The sequence below is a fragment of the Colius striatus genome, chromosome 9 (assembly GCF_028858725.1).
Source record: "Colius striatus isolate bColStr4 chromosome 9, bColStr4.1.hap1, whole genome shotgun sequence".
Taxonomy (NCBI): domain Eukaryota; kingdom Metazoa; phylum Chordata; class Aves; order Coliiformes; family Coliidae; genus Colius; species Colius striatus.
Genome location: NC_084767.1, coordinates 32,310,439 through 32,326,852, shown reverse-complemented (window position 1 = coordinate 32,326,852; position 16,414 = coordinate 32,310,439). Strand labels below are relative to the sequence as shown.

At 36.6% G+C, this 16,414-nt stretch overlaps 1 protein-coding gene across 1 annotated transcript in view; it reads left to right on the top strand.

The window, feature by feature from the left end:
• The first annotated feature begins 425 nt into the window (after positions 1 to 425).
• Positions 426 to 16,414, top strand: part of DNAH7 (dynein axonemal heavy chain 7) — a 110,459-nt gene continuing 94,470 nt past the window's right edge. Inside the window, exons 1-13 of the mRNA XM_062002026.1 lie at positions 426 to 483; positions 2,929 to 2,994; positions 4,283 to 4,391; positions 4,504 to 4,654; positions 5,000 to 5,093; positions 6,385 to 6,565; positions 7,788 to 7,860; positions 9,880 to 10,005; positions 10,781 to 10,900; positions 12,292 to 12,475; positions 13,896 to 14,075; positions 14,981 to 14,984; positions 15,386 to 15,654. Of these exons, the coding sequence (XP_061858010.1) occupies positions 469 to 483; positions 2,929 to 2,994; positions 4,283 to 4,391; positions 4,504 to 4,654; positions 5,000 to 5,093; positions 6,385 to 6,565; positions 7,788 to 7,860; positions 9,880 to 10,005; positions 10,781 to 10,900; positions 12,292 to 12,475; positions 13,896 to 14,075; positions 14,981 to 14,984; positions 15,386 to 15,654 (1,572 nt within the window). The 5' untranslated portion in view covers positions 426 to 468. The remainder of the gene's footprint in view (positions 484 to 2,928; positions 2,995 to 4,282; positions 4,392 to 4,503; positions 4,655 to 4,999; positions 5,094 to 6,384; positions 6,566 to 7,787; positions 7,861 to 9,879; positions 10,006 to 10,780; positions 10,901 to 12,291; positions 12,476 to 13,895; positions 14,076 to 14,980; positions 14,985 to 15,385; positions 15,655 to 16,414) is intronic.

Below are 16,414 nucleotides of genomic sequence, written 5' to 3'. Positions count from 1 at the left end.
AATGGTACATTCTGCTCAAAACAATGTCTCCTCTTTTTTTCCCCCCCGAAACTGGCCGGCATCCAACGTGCATCAAGCATTTTATAGTCGAAAGCAGTCTCAGTGAAATAACACCAAAGCTGAAACGGAGCTTGCCGTACTGGCAAATACACTACAATAACTTAAACCCAAACGTGAGAGGTGTGATCTGTTCCTTGCTGTTTATCAGCTCGTAATTTGAGGAGGTAGCCTTGCTGAAGCTTCAGGGGCGACGCTCGCTCCTGCGGCGCAGAGCTCCGCGGCTGCCAGTACTGGACGTTCCGCTCTGGTTGCTACGTGCGCGGGCGGGGCCGCGGAGCGAAGGCGGCAGCGCCGAACGCGGAGCGGGGCGGCCGTTGGGAGGTGGCGCGCGCGCGGTGAGCGCCTGCCCTCGCGCTGCTGGGCAACGGCGGCGTCCCCGCGCGGCAGCGCTGCCTCGCTGGCGCGGCCATGGGCACCCACCAGGTACCGGCGGTTTAGGGGGCACAGCGGCGGCCGGGCACCCCCCGAGGACTTCACAGCTCTGCCCTCCCGCTCCGTCTCCTGGGGGTGGTGGGGGGCCGTGGGCAGGACAAGGGGCCGCGAGGCAGCGAGCTGGCTGAGGAGTGGTGCCTGGGCGTTCGTGGGGCGTAGAGCAGGACGCTCGCGCGCAACCTAGCTACCGGAGGGGGCTCGTTCTGACCTCAAAAGTGTTGTTTTTCTCTCAAAAGTTCAGTAACAACCTTCAGTTAAGCAGCCGAGATCGTGATTTTTATTCTTGACGATTAAATGCTCGCACTTTGTTAAGCAGAGACCTGATGGGGCAGCCTGTTTGTAGAGAAGGGCTTTAGTACACTTGTCCCATTAGTTGCAGGCTGGTTGTGACTGCTATCCTCTTGAAAAATTAAGCCGTGGTGTTTGTGCTATGAAGTCTTTATTTAAAGTTTTCAGAAGCGTCATAGTCCTTGCAGCTGCTCAGATTTCCTTTAATTAATCTAGCAGTGCAAATATAAACAGAAGATTTTTATTTCAGCTGCTGTTTGTGGAGTGTTTTCAGAGAGAGTAACTCCTAAAAGTATCCCATTAAAAACCACAGAAATGAATTTTGGTCTTTAGTGTGATACAAAATGTTATGTCATAAGCACTCTTTCAGGTTTTTTTTGTTTGCTTTATTTTTGTCATTTGCTTTTGGGTTTTTTTCAAGCATGAAGCATGAAAAGATTTTAATTCAGTTTCTTTCCACAACTGTAGGAAGCTTAAATGCTGAAGACAAATGCGAATAGAAGCTTTTAACAATGAATGTGGTTTTAAATCACTGGATATTAACCAATACCAATTTGTATTATTTGTCCCGTGGCCTGACTGGGTTGTAGTTGGTTAATGTAATTCTAAAGATGAGTTTACCCTCTTAAATCATATTGTTCTCCTGTTAGTAAGTCAGTCCTGTTCTCCTAGTCGTGTATGTTTTTATGTCCTTTTTCAGATTTGTTTTTCTCTAAAGTGTGAGATGCTTTAAATGAAAGTGCTCAGTAACTTCTTTCAGTTCACCAGTTTTTCTTGGGATGTGTTTTTGCTTGAGATGCATGTTACAGGGTGTGAGTTGACTGCTCATGATTATCTGAGTTAGTCCTCATTGTCCAGAGCTTTCTTTGTAGTACATCATAATGCTAGTAGTAAGTTTGCATTATGATGTTTTAAAATATTGTCACTGTCTTCACTGGAACTAATTTCAACACTGAGTTTATCGGTGCTGAATTAGGAGCTGTGGTGCTGAATTCTATGTTTTTCAACAAAAGAAATTAAAACCAAAACTCTGTCATATACGAGGAAAGGTATAGTGATAGACATTGTTGTAGCTCTGTTATTTGTAAAAAAACCTAGGTTTCTGTCATTTGATCCTAACTAGGAATCTAAGAATTAAGACTGTGAACCTTGTCACTGGGAGCAACAGGTAATACTTTTCCAGGAATTCAAAACCATTTTCTGATTTGGAAGATTCTCCTTCTGCACCCTGCCATTTCTTTCAGAGGGTAATAGATAGCATTCACTGTCTGCTGAAGAACCTGGACTAGAGAAACAATGAACTTTATATTTCAGTCCCATTATACAAGACAAAGGGAACAAAGAGCTTGTCTATACTTGAAGTTCAGAACCCACTGAGGTGACTTTGCCTAAGCCAACTTAGGTCCAGCAGCTGTGAAGCCATTGACAAACCAAAGTTCATCAGATCACCACCAAGATAATTTAGAAGTTGCAGGGATGAAACTTCTAACTAGGCACAAGGGTGACATTCTTCACAGTGAGGCAATTAGGCAGGACTCTGCCTTTTCCTTGTTGAACCTCATGAGGTTCCTCTCTGCCCAAGTCTCAAGCCGATCGACATCCCACTAAGTGGCAGCACAGCCTTCTGGGGAATCAGCCAGTCCTCCCAGTTTGGTATCATCAGCCAACTTGCTGAGGGTACACTCTGTCCCCTCATTCAGGTCATTGATGAAGATGTTGAACAAGACTGGCCCCAGAACCGATCCCTGTGGAACTCCACTGGCCACAGGCCTCCAACTCGATTCTGTGCCATTGATCACCACCCTCTGGGTTCTGTCATTCAGTCAGCTCTCGATCCACCTCACTGTCCACTCATCCAAGCCACACTTGTAATGCTTTGATGTATAACTTGGCAAAAATGTAACGTAAATGCTTCCCAACCTAAAAGTAATTGTTCAAAGCTGTGATTTTTTCCAAAGATATTTGAGAAAGTTGAATTTTATGTGGAAACAGTCTAAGAAGAAGAGGGGATAGTCATGAAATTTTATGTGCAAAAATTGCTATGTAAGAATGGAATTATAGTTTAAGCATTCCTGGAAATCTAATGTTGGTAGTAATTTCATTGTCTAGTTGTTTAATTTTGTTTTTCTTTTTTTTTTTTTTCCAAAGCCTGATCCAAGTAGCAAAGAGAAGTTGGCAAAGAGAACAGTGAACTTATTACCACAATTGTCACAGGTAGTTTTGTTGGTATTTTTTGGTCAACTTTCATTTTAAAATATATGACACAGCATGGTTCTGTAAAGAGCATAATTCTCATTCATATATATACTAATGTGTATATTCTTTGTCTGCGCCATGTATGTATATTACATATGTATATGTTGGATAGAGAGGAACCTCATGAGGTTCAACAAGGACAAATGCAGTCCTGCATCTGGGAAGGAACAACCCTATGCACTAGTACAGGCTGGGGATTGACCTCCTGGAGAGCAGCTCTGCAGAGAAACCTGGGAGTCCTTGTTGACAATAAACTAACCATGAGCCAGCAATGTGCCCTTGTGGCAAGAAGGCCAATGGAATCATGGGATGCATCAAGAAGAGTGTGGGCAGCAGTTTGAGGGAGGTTCTTCTCCCACCCCAATACTCTGCCCTGGTGAGGCCTCATCTGGAGTCCTATGCCCAGTTCTGGACTCCGCAGCTGAAGAGGGACCGAGAACTTATGGAGAGAGCCCAGTGCAGACCCACCAAGATGATCAGGGGACTGGAGCATCTTCCTTATGAGGAAAGGAACTGGGAAAGCAACTTCCTTATGTGGGAGCTGGGGCAGTTTAGAGAAGAGGAGACTGAGGGGAGATCTCATTAATATTTACAAATATTTAAATGGTGGATATTAGGAGGTTGGGACATACTTTTTTTCTATGATATCTAGCAACAGGACAAAGGGTAATGGGATGAAACTGGAAGACAAAAAGATCCATTTAAACATAAGAAAAAACTATTTTACTGTGAGGGTGAGGGAGTCCTGACACAAGCTGCCCATGGAGGGTGTGGAGTTTCCTTCCTTGGAGATCTTCAAGACCCTCCTGGACATGTTCCTATATGACCTGATCTAGGTGGACCTGCTTCTGCAGGGGCGTTGGACTAGATGATCTTTAAAGGTCCTTTCCAACCCTTACCATTCTATGATTCTATGATATTATATTTGTATGTGGAGCATTGTTTGTATTTCAATATTTGGAAAACATTGAAAGTGGAGTATTTGAACAAGTTTGAAAATATTTAAGTATAAAATTAGAGAGTGTACAAATGTCATGTATAAGTTTAACATGTTTGTCTCCAATTATCTGGGTATTTAGAATTGAGGGCAACATATAAGTAGTAGTTTATTGTATGATTTTTATACTGCCTTATTCCTGCTGTATATTGGGCTCCAGTTTCTTTGATTTATTACACTGAAGACTGAAGTGCATGTTAGTAGCACCTATAACAAGTGTAAAACTAAAATATAAAATATTTATTCCAGGCAAGATCTAAACCACTTTGGCAGCAGACCTGTCCTTCATTCCGTCTGGGCAAAGAACAGAAAGATGATGAGTCAGATGAGTTTACAGTAAAAAATGAGTATTCACCTGGTAAGGTTAACATTTTAAGTACTGCTGAAGAAAACCTTTCAAAACCATAAATGTACATATTATACATTTGAGCTTTTTTTTAAACTTAATTTCAAAATTTGTTTTCTGCAAGGAGAGTATTTGAAGGTGAGATGCAAGAGAGACAAGATACAGGATTCTAGAGATAATGAAGCAGGTGCTGGGCCATCAACTTCTATGTTGCAGAGCAGTAGTCACCTGAAGGAAAAATACAGAAGTTTGAGAAGTACTCTTGTTGACATATTGTGAGTTTCCTTGTGTTTGAATAACGTGTTTTTCCTTTTTGATAGATGAGCCAATTTTAAAAATAATTTAAAAATTTTTATTTGAAATTGAAAGTATGTATATGAGCATGGACTGTATCACCAATTTTAAGAGCTGAACCTTAGCAGGTAAAATACAGACATGGTCACATGCTTCAGCATTCTTTTTGAGTCAGAATCTGTTGTGCTTATTGTAAAGTTTTGCCAGTTCCCCCTTTTTTTTTTTAATTTCATTTGTTCACAACTAACTTGTAGAATTTACTTATGCCAATAAAATGTATCTGAAAAGTGTGATGCATAGTCTGTAATTTGCTTCAATTTTGTCAGGCAGCATGACCTTACTGAAGGACAGTTTCCATCCCTTGACGGAACCCAGCCTCCAAGAGCAGATTCTCCAACATCAACAGAGAAAGATATTGTGGTAGCTAAAGACTGTTTTCTGGGAGTATTCAATGAAATACAGTGCCAGTCATTTATTGTAAATATTGACAAGATGATTGACACAATAGGAGATGACTGACAGTGACACGTTCTATAATTTTCCAACGTGTCACACAATATACTATTTATAGTGTTACTGTTGAGAATGGAGCATTAGGAATGTATGGATGATTCAGAGAATTGCAGAATTAAATAGTGAAAAATTAAATGAAAACTGAAAATAGTGAAATGAAATGGAGGATAACCAACTTCAGGAAGTAATAATTGACTTATTTCTACACTTGCTGAAAGTGACAATAATAGCTTGCAAGAGAGAGTGCACTGCTTTGTTGGAGAAGAAAGGATCCATAATACAGTTCTCTTTGGGTTACCTTAATCTAAGGTCAGGGATGTTATTCTCATGTTTATTCTCATTCTGATTTAAATTACTTTATATGACACAATTGTATACACAGTTTGGAGTTTTATGTATATTTAAAATAGATTAAATTGATTTTGGGATCATTGAAATAGATTCATGTTACTCCTGATGCTGGTAATCTTCCAGTTGGTATTCCATTATGAATTTCTTCGAATTTGGGCTGATATGTTTCTTTATCTCTGTTTCCTTCAATGCTCTGAGATTTTGTTAATCAGGTTTCATATGCCTATTTAAATGCTGGTATACAAGCAGACATGCTTTTTGTGGTTATACATTCATATTCTGAGCAATGCATTAGTTGTACATTGCATATCCACACAAAACTCTGAAGAATTTGTGTCTGTATTTTTTAATATATAGTCCAGCCTCAGATCTACTGAGTAATAATAGCAGCATTGGAATGATCAGATAGATGAATCTACATTGAAAAGGTGTTTAAGGAAAAGATTGGTACTGGGACAGTACAAAGATGAGGCATCTCACCAGAATTGTGGAGTCATAAAAGCAAAACCAGAACAAAAAACAGATTTCTAGGAGTTATATCCATTCTTCAGTGAATTTTTTGTTATTTAGGTCTTATTAGAGCAATGGAACAAGGCTTATGCCACTGTACCCTGTTTTTCTATCTCAACATCTTTTTATTATTATTCTACCCATTAGTGTTTGGCAGACAGATGAAGGTATTTACATCCGATTTAGCAGTGTGCATGTAATTTACAACATAAATCAGTATTTAGTACTAATTACATTTATTTTTAGTAAACAAGCCTATATATCTGTCTAAATCTGTAGTAACAGTGACTGTCTAGTACTGGACTTAACCGATACATCTTGTTCTTTTATTTTGCAGAAATACTACCATTACATTCACCATGGAATTGATACAGCAAATGTGGCTTCGATGGCTGAATCATGGCTAGACCATATCTTAGCTTTAATTCCACAACATCTGAAAGTGTTTGATAAAAGTATACGTTCTCTGACTGATGAAATAGAGGAAGACTATAATCTGAGTGTAAAAGAGGCTATAGGTAGTTTTCTAGGAATTTACTTACATTTTCTCCTGGGCTGCTAATATGCAGAAGCATTTCGTGTTGAGTGCTGTTCACTGCTGAGAGCCACTATTGTGGAAGAGTTACGTAAAAGTGATCTCTTGGCCATTAGAAACAATTTTAATAAAAAGAACACTCAGATTTTATTATTCTTGTAATGACAAAATATCTTCTTATTTATTATTTTTAAAAATCATTATTTTATAAATCTTACACTAGAACATCTTTTTATGAGTTAAAACTGTGAGACTTGGAGCTGTTTAGCCTGGCTTGAGGGGGAATCTCATCAACACTTACAAGTACCTAAAGGGCGTACATCAAGACGATGGGGTGACACTTTTTTCTGTAGCGTCCAGTGACAGGACAAAGGGTAATAGACAAAAGCTGGAACACTAAAAGTTCCACAACGGAAAATTTTGAGAGTGAGGGAGCCCTGGCACAGGCTGCCCTGGAAGATTGTGAAGTCTCCTCTGGAGATTTTCAGAATCCACCTGGACACATTCCAGTGTGACCTGATCAAAGTGAAGCTTCATTACCAGAGGAGCTGGACTAGATGATGTCTAGATGATGATGTTCCAACCCTTACCATTCTATGATCTGTATTGGTAGAACAGTTTTCTTCTAAATCCCTTTGCCTGTGCATCTAGACAAGATTGTTCATATAAATGAGCTGTGCAATTAGACAATTTGGTTTAGACATTGAGGTACTGGGCCTTGTCCAAAGAAAAGCAATGAAGCTGGTGAAGGGTCTAGAGTGCAAGTCCTATAAGTGGCTGAGAAAACTAGGGCTGTTTAGCCTGGAGAGAAGGAGGTAGAGAGGAGATATGATCATGCTCTACAACTACTTGAAAGGAAGTTGTGGTGAGATGGGGGGCGGTCTGTTCTCCTAAGTAACAAATGGAAACATCCTCAAGTTGTGCCAGCAGAGGCTTAGATTAGATATTTGGAGTTTTTTTTCACTGAAGGGTTGTCAAGCATTGGAATAGGCTGCCCAGGGAAATGATGGAGTCACTATCCCTGGAGGTATTTAAAAGATTTGTTGTTGGGACATGATTTAGTGGTGGACTTGGCAGTGTTTGGCTAACAATTGGGCTTGATGATCTTGAGGATGTTTTCCAACCTAGATGATTTTATGATTGTATTCCTTTGCTAAGCTTATTTTCGTTTTTTTTTGTTTTTTTTTTTTAAATACCTTTTTCAGTGGACTTTGTTTTAAAGGATACCAGGGAAAAAGATGAAGGCAAGAAGAGTGGTTTTATTCCTCATTATGCAGAGTAAGAAAATATATTTATTCAAAAACACTTGACTAGAGAATAGTGGGGTACAATAGCATGTATAAAGAACAGCCATAAGTAAGTCTTAGTTATTAGTTATAAAATTTTAATGCTTACAGACCATCTTTGGAAGAACCAAGGAAAATACATGTCTGCCTTGAAAGATGGTTTGGAATTAGTTTTGTTTAGCTGTGCTTACCTGGTAAGAAGCCTCACAATTAATCACATGACATTTGATATAGCAGGCCAAATGGTTATTTATAAACCGTGTTGTAGTCAATGGAACAATGTCACGTCCTTCACAGATTTCACTGAAGCTCTTAAGGAAGAGCTTAATTTTTTTTTTTTTTTTCAGGATCTAATTTACAGATTGTGACAGTTTGACTCAATTCATACAGATTTAAGAATGTAATAAATGCAGACTCTTTTGTTCCTCAGGAGAACTCAGCAATATGTAGTATAAACAGTGATAGATGCCTAGCTTTTCTGTCTGCGTCTTCCAGTATGTAGCAACTTCCATACTGTAGTGGATAGATGTGGCCTTTCTTCAGAGTAATGGGCTTTATTCTGTTCCCACTTACCTTAAAAAGTCTGCAGTCTACTGAAGAAAGTATAGTGCTGCTCCCAGGATCATACAATCATACTCCATTGTGGAGCAGCCTGCTTAAGTATCAGCTTTCTTAGAACATACCTTGAGATGTGAAAGTGAAGGTATATAGTCATTCATAGGTATAGTCATTTGTAAGTATAGCGAAAAACTGTTAAAATTAGTTTGTCTTGTAGAGAAATGAAATCTTACAAAAGCTTCAGAAACAGAATGTTTTCACTGATATCAACCAGATACTGTATTAGGGGTAGCATTACTGAATGATTTCAAACACAGGAAGGTTTTGCTATCATTTCTGGCCTGTGGTTTGAGGTAATTGCTTTTAACTATCAAATGCATGCATTAGAATGTAATAGAAGGATTGGTTGTGACAGATGTTACTCAAGCAATTAGCATTTAAAAATAAGAAGTAATATATAAGGAATTTATGTTATTACATCCACTGGGTAAGAGAGCATCCTATATACGATTCTTTGTAGACCTTTCATGTCTCCTAGAAGCTGTTTAGGACATGACAGTAGTTTGTAGATAAGCTTATGTCACATGCTTACTTGCAAATCCAAAAGTATAGAACTCTACTAGTAGAATAATCATCGATAATACAGTTTTATTCCATTAACAATATTTGAAATAAGAAACTTTAGAATAAAGACATATATAAAATAGCTGTGGAAAAACTTGTCCTTTTTAAACTTACTGTAGCTATTTTTTTGTCTCCTACAGAATACAGATTCACTGAGAAATAGATAAAGGGTTTATTTTATATCAGATTTTTTTTTTTAAATAGAAGTTCATTATGAAAATGAGAACAGAAGTATGACAAATTTGACAAGGGTGTTTTTTTGCTTTTCACTTGCAACCTAAAGGTTGCAGTGTATACTTCTTAAGTTACAAAGCTTAAGTTTTTAATAGTTTTTAATAATCAGGCCACCTGTAGAAAACAACAGTTTTGAAGCATAAAAAGGCTATAAGTATATAAAACTCTACCAAAATAGCTTAATGTTTTCAAAAATTTGAAAGCAGACCAACTAAGATTTTGAAATTCCTCTAAATTTGTAAGTTTTTACAGATTTGATGGGATGAATATAGATACCACTTATTGTAGGAAATTGCATATTAATTCCTAAACACAGAAAATGATTTTATTGCATGCTAAACATAAAGGGCCATGAATAGGTTATAGATGTCTTAGTATTTGGATAATATTTCATTATTTCTTTTATACAGCTGTTAATGTTTGAAGACTTTTTTTGATATCTGAATGAGGAACAAAAAGCTAGATTTATCTCCTAAATTATGTGCTTTCTGGGATGCAAACCAATTATCTTAAAGCAAGTGTATGAACATTTTTGTTCATAGCACAACTACATTCATCCTACTGTTTCTTCTTGGTTTTGTGGTTTCTTTTTTAGAATAAATGTAGTGCCAAAACCTTGGAAGAAGTCTTTCTTGTCAGCATGTAGTTACATGAAAGAAAATTTCCATGCGATAAATCCTTCAATGCTTGCTGTTCTGAACTTATGGGAGACCTCATTTAAGTAAGTGTTATCTGTATCTCTTAGGTTTCAGCTGCCTAATGATTTCAGAATGTAATGGATGGTGCCATCTTAAGACTTCCAAGTTGCCCTATTGAATTTGAGACTGCTGTAATATATATATCTGATCATTGGTCATGGATATGATGGCTTTGTTCAAAAGCTATTGTCTGAAATAGATTTATCTTTGAACTGTTTCTGCTGACTGTACCTCTACAGAGGTCAATGGAGTGCTTTGACATCTTAATTTGCTTTGGTATCTAGGCAATTTTAAGCAAGAAGCTACACATGGAAGTTGAATAGTTGAGCCATTTTGTACTTAATTTTCCTTAGAGCTTAAAGCTTCGGTGAAATGCCATCTGAACCTGGTAACTTGTGATTTTTAGAAGTGTGGGGTATTTTTTCCTACAGTTTGTTCCACTGACACTTCAATTTGAGACACTATGTTCCTTGTACACAAAGACTTTGGACTGGAGCTGCTATGATTTTTTTTTTGTTGTTGTTCATTATCTTACAGACTCAGACAAGCTTTCTGCTTCTAATGTGTTTGAAAAAAATCTTGTTTTGGGATATTACTTCTGTTTTAAAAATAGTTTTTCTTGCTTTTAGTGTAGTCCTTAAGCTCCATTTAAATTTGACACTTTTTTGGGTCTTTCTCAGTTCAGGAATATTCAAAATGATCAGCCTGTCAAGAAGAGGGTGAGGTTTTATGGCAATGAATAAAACACAAGGGATAGTGAATACGGTTATAAAATATTAATATTGTATTCTGTTTCAGAAATTTCCGCCTTCTTGATACAGAGATATTTCACATTAAACAAGAAGCTGAGGATCTCTCTGCTTTCCAGAATAAAGTCATGAAAGAAATTGGAAAATCCAAAGCAATTCTATCTAAGAAGTATGGACTAGAATATCTGTGTTTTTTAAGTTACGTGGAAATCTTTTTCTGCAGTTGTTTTTGAAACTCTCAGCTTTCTGGAGAGAGAAGAAATTGACGCCTTTTAATAATACATATTAAAGAGATACAATAGGGTGAAATTCTTGAGGTGTTTAAACGAAAACTGCTGTGTAAATATTGAGCATATTACCATGCTTTGTGCAGTTTTCTTATTCTGAATTTTGTTATGATGTATTCTGTTCATTTCTATTATGACAAAAACTTTTGTGGACTCATTGCTGATGGATAAATGAGAAAATACAACTGTCAGTGATTTATGACACTTTAGAATATAAACTGTGACATAACTTGTTATATAATAAGGTTTACTCCTTCCTACACACAAAGGAATTATCTCATTGATACGAAAGTTAACCTAGTATCATTTCAATAACAGTATCTCTGTAGAACATTTCTTGATAATTTTTGAATTTCAGTTTGTATAGTCTCAGTTTTGTATCTACTTCTGAGAGCAAAGTCATCTGAAAAATGTTGCGTTAATGAGATATGTTGACTTCACAGATTATGACTAAAAAGTGTTTGCATATAATAATGTTAGTGTATTCAGTCTGAGATATTTTAAAATAAGACAGACAGTTTTTTTGGTAGTCCACTCGATGTGCTGCAGTTAAATTCTCAAATAAAACATCAAAATTACCAGATCTTTTTAAGATATTTGTTGCCAAACTGTATTCTTTGAATATGGCTGATCTTTCTTTAACCAATAATGCTTGATTTTTAACCAGTAATGATTTTACTTAATTTTTATTATTTCAGATTTTAAGTAAATAAAACCGTTGAGACCACTATAATCACAAATACATGCTTTTTCATGTTACTAACTTTGGAGGTTTTTATTTTCATACTTCTCTATGATTCTGCGTTTACCATTTTCAGATGTTTCCACCAGGCCCTGAAGATACTGCTCTTAGCTGAAGTCTGAACATTTCTGTGCTCTCTTCCTTCCTGTTTCAAACAATGCCAGAGGCAATTTAATTTTGGTTAAGGGCAACTGGGCAGAAATCCCTTGGGATTGCTTTCACATCTTAACATCTGCTGAGATTACAAGACTGCACACCTTGGGATTTAAGTGCTGCCTTTGAAGCCTTTCTGTCCTGAGAAATAGGAGACCGAAGCAAGATATAAAATTTGTCTGTTGTAATACCTTATATTTTAAATAAGGTTCCATAATAATAGATAACATTTTCAGAGCCACAATTCCTTAGTTTCCAAGTATTCCGCATCATCTTTTGATTGCATGTAATATAAGCGTTTATAGCAGTTAATTTAAAACCACAGCTTTATTAAAGCTTAATCACTTGAAAAACTTTAAAATATTGTGTTCTTTTAAGGTGGTTTCCAGAAGTGCAGAAGATCTTTTACCAAGGTAGTAAACGAAAACAAGTACCCAGCAATGCCAACTTCACTAAATTAGAGTCTTTCTTTGATTGTGCTGCCACTTTAATGACTCGTCAACTGCAACATTTACTTTTACATTCAATTCAAGACTTTACAGATCTAATTGTTCAACCTGCAGTAAGTAGTCCCTTCATGTGCATAACGGCAGCATTGTTTATCCATGTACATACACTTTGTTTCCTTTTAATTTTGCTTCTTTAAGAAAAAAGTTGAAAAGAAAGTATGTACTCTGGCAGATGCTTTCTGAAAAAAGGAATAATATTTTAGGAATGCATTGTATATTAAATAGAGTTTAAATAACTTTCATTTTTACCTTGCAAGAATATAATATTTTAAATCTGGTTTCCTCAAGTGCGCATTGCAATCAGACATACAGTGGAAATGGATTAATATAAAGGCCATCTGCATCTTGTACTAGTGTACACTCTCTGTAATATCTATCTGTGAAGAAGTCTTACCTTTTGTTTGCTATTGGTAGATGTGACATGCTTTGCAAGATAGTTCTCGGGGGGAAAAAAGTAAGAAAGAAGGAATTTCTTTAATTTCTTTTGCATTCATATAATGTCTATTGTGGAAGTAAACATTTCTTGTTAAGCTTTGATGTCTTGGAGTGCAACTGGATCATATTTCAGGTTTTAGTTAAAGCCTTGCCATATCCACAGAGCTCTTGCTCTAGGTAATATTGATGAAAAAACATTCAGGGAATGTAAAGACGAATCATGTTGTGGAACCAGAGTATATCTTTTAAATTTCTACTCCCCTGTAATTGCTTTGTATCTCTCTGAGTTAAGTGAACTTTGATGTCAACAGTAGTATTTTCTGTTATCATTGATAATTGATATGTATTTTTTAATCTTATTCTTCCTTATGGTGATAATATATAGTGATACCTAGAGTGATAAATGTGATTATACTTCCTAATCGTGTATTTAGAATATGTTAACAGATGTGAAGAGATGTCTGATCTAGATTAAAGAGACAATGAAAAATCAAATTATACCAGCAAGCTGGAAAAAAAAAAAAAATTCAAAATCTCATACTGGAATATATGGGAAATCTATACTGCAAATACAACCCTCATAATACTCAGTTTGGATTTTGTGGATCAGATTATTGTTTAGCAAGTAAAATTGGATGTAAAACTTTTTTTTTTTCCTTAGGCTAGGAGATTGTAATGGCTGCTCCAGATGATTTATACATGTACTGCTGTACACATGATTTATATATTGTGACATTTATGAGGGCTACTACTGTAAAGGTACTCTGCCTCAGTCTATGCAAAAAACTTTATAAAAGTTTTGGGCAGTGTATAGAAGATGCCTCTTGCAGCTACTGAAAAGGACATTGTATTTTAACTTAACAACAGTTTATGTGAGTTCTGTAAGATACATACTTTCTACTAGCACAAATATTTTTCTTGGGATTATGGCATATTATTTGAAATTCAAGTCCTGATAAATTAAAATGCACATACTGGAGTAATTCTGGATGACTTTTTGACTTTTACTGCACGTTTCTTTTTGTTTGTTTGTTTTAGAAATCAGTCCAAGCCTACAACCACCCAGGTTTAATCCTGAGGGTAATCCTCAAGGATGATGGTATTAAATTTGAACCTGACTTCAGTGACTATGAGGATATATTGCTGAATGTTTATGCTGTTATGATTCAAGCCGTCAGTGATATACCAAGAGTTGAGACAAAATTATTTTCTAAGTGGGTAAGAATTTACAATGCTCATGAGTTTTGTTTCAATATATTTTTGCTAAATTTAGTTCCAAGGTATTTTAATTGATTGCCTTATTGTCAGAACTCACTTAGTAAAATTCTAACACTCCTTCAGGATATTTAGAACAATTTGAAATCATCTTAATTTTATTGATAAATCACTGTTCTATAAGTAAATAAAAAAGCCAAGAATTGACTAGTTTCCTCTATGAGTAATTTTCTGCAGGAGCTACTATGAATGTGCTACAAACAAAGTTGATGCATTTACATATGAAATGTATTTCTGCAGTATCCTGGAAAATACCTTCTCTTTTGATACTAGGAAGGGTACTGTCTTAAATATAGACTCTGTTGAGCAGACTATTCTTTAAAAAAAAATTGGAACCCTAATTTTTAATCAGTTGATATTTTAGTAGATTTATGCATTCAACCAGATTAAAAACGTTTGATCAAACAGGAAACAATCCAAGTTAGTTAAAAAACATTTTGTGAAATAATTTAAAAACCCCAAATACCAAAAACCTACATGATTTAGGATTGCATGTTACTTTCAGTATTGCAGTCTTTTAAAATGGAGAGAGTGAAATTAATGCCTTGTCGTGCCTCTTGATTGTTTCCCAGAGAGCTGTGGGAGATGAACTTTTTTTTTCCTGAGGGAATGTCATTTGAACATTACATTGCCCTTTCTGTTCAGCACTAACTTGAATTTTAAATAAAGATACTAACCCTTACCCTTTTTGTTAGCATGCTTGAACATATGACCAAGCAGAAACTTGAGGAGTATGCTGTGCTTTATTAAAGCACTAATCAATAACCTTTGATAAGAAATTAAAAGAAGTACCTCAAGCCTCTCTAAATGTGCAAGAGCAAGGATTTAGATCTTCTAGGAGGCTGCAGGAAAGTGATTTCTTGATTTCTGAAGTTATACATTCATCAGTTGATAGCAAAGATGAAGTTGTGCCTGTGGTAAAATAAAATTCAGGTAGATTAAATTTAAAATGTTGATAGAATTGTTTTGAGTGGATAAATATATTGATTGCTGAGTTTCTAATGAAGCACCTTTGACTTCTTACTTTCTTGAGGCAAACATCCATAATCTAGGATTCAAAAAAAAATTTTGCAGCAGAGTGTAAATAAGTGTATCTACAAATTAACTTTGCAGTCTGACTGTAATTAGAGGGATTTAAAATTACATTTAGTTGCATTTTTGTTTTCCATGACATAACTGATCTATAGACTTAATTATAATTTGAAAATGTAACGGAGTTTTTCAGGGTTTTTTGGGTTTTTTTCAGCCAAAAGGTGAGTCCTTGGCAACTGTATTGAAGCCAGTTATCCTAGATGAGATCTTGGATGAACATAAAAAAAGGATCAGAGAAGAAATTACCAAAGAAAGTGCTGCACCTGTGGAACATCTCAAGCTGTATGATAAGTACAGCTTCCTGATAAACAAACAAGCCGAACAAGATGTTGATCGATTCCTGACAGAGGGACATACTTTTGAAGAAACAAAAAGTGAAATTATAAAGTACCAGCAACTCGCTAAGGAAATAAAATATACTTCTACGAAGGTAAATTATAATAATTTTTATAAAGAAATACAAATATAGTTTTCATGTTGATTTTCTACTGCGAGTATGAGTGAGGATAATTACTTTTTAGATAATTTGTCATGATTTAAGCCCATCCAAGAAAAAAGAACTGTGATCAGCCACTTGCTGACTCTTCCCCCTCCCCACAGAATGAGGAAGAGAAAAGTGGCAAGGGCCTTGGGAACTCCCTAAGGACAGAGAGGGCTCTCTTGCTACTTATGGTCCCAGGCAAAACAGACAAAACTACTCAACTTGTCGAAGAAAAAGAAACTTAATCTGCCACCAACCAAAATCATAATAAACAGAAAACACACCCAACCAAAAGCAATTCTGAGGAGGGCAATGATGAAGGGTATGACCAGCCCTTTAAGAGCACCTTCTCCTCCCCCACCGCCCCCTTCCCAGTCTCAGGCCTCTGATCTCAGTGTTTTACTTTCCCCCCACCTTGAGGGACATGGAGGGGTAGGGAATGAGGGTTTCAGTCAATCCTTTCCTGATGGCCCCTGCACAGGGCAGACGGACTCCTTGTTGGTCCTTCCTGCTCTAGTGCAGCATCCTTCATACACCAGGCAGCCCTGCACAGGCCGCTCCAATGTGTGGCATCTCATTTCCACCCCATGTGGCACAGGGTCTGGAACAATCACCCTCTTAGGCATGGAATATTACCAGAGCTGTGGGCAATTATCAGTCTTGTCTGTGCTCTCTGTGGGTTGCAAGAGGACAGCCTAAGTTCTTTCTG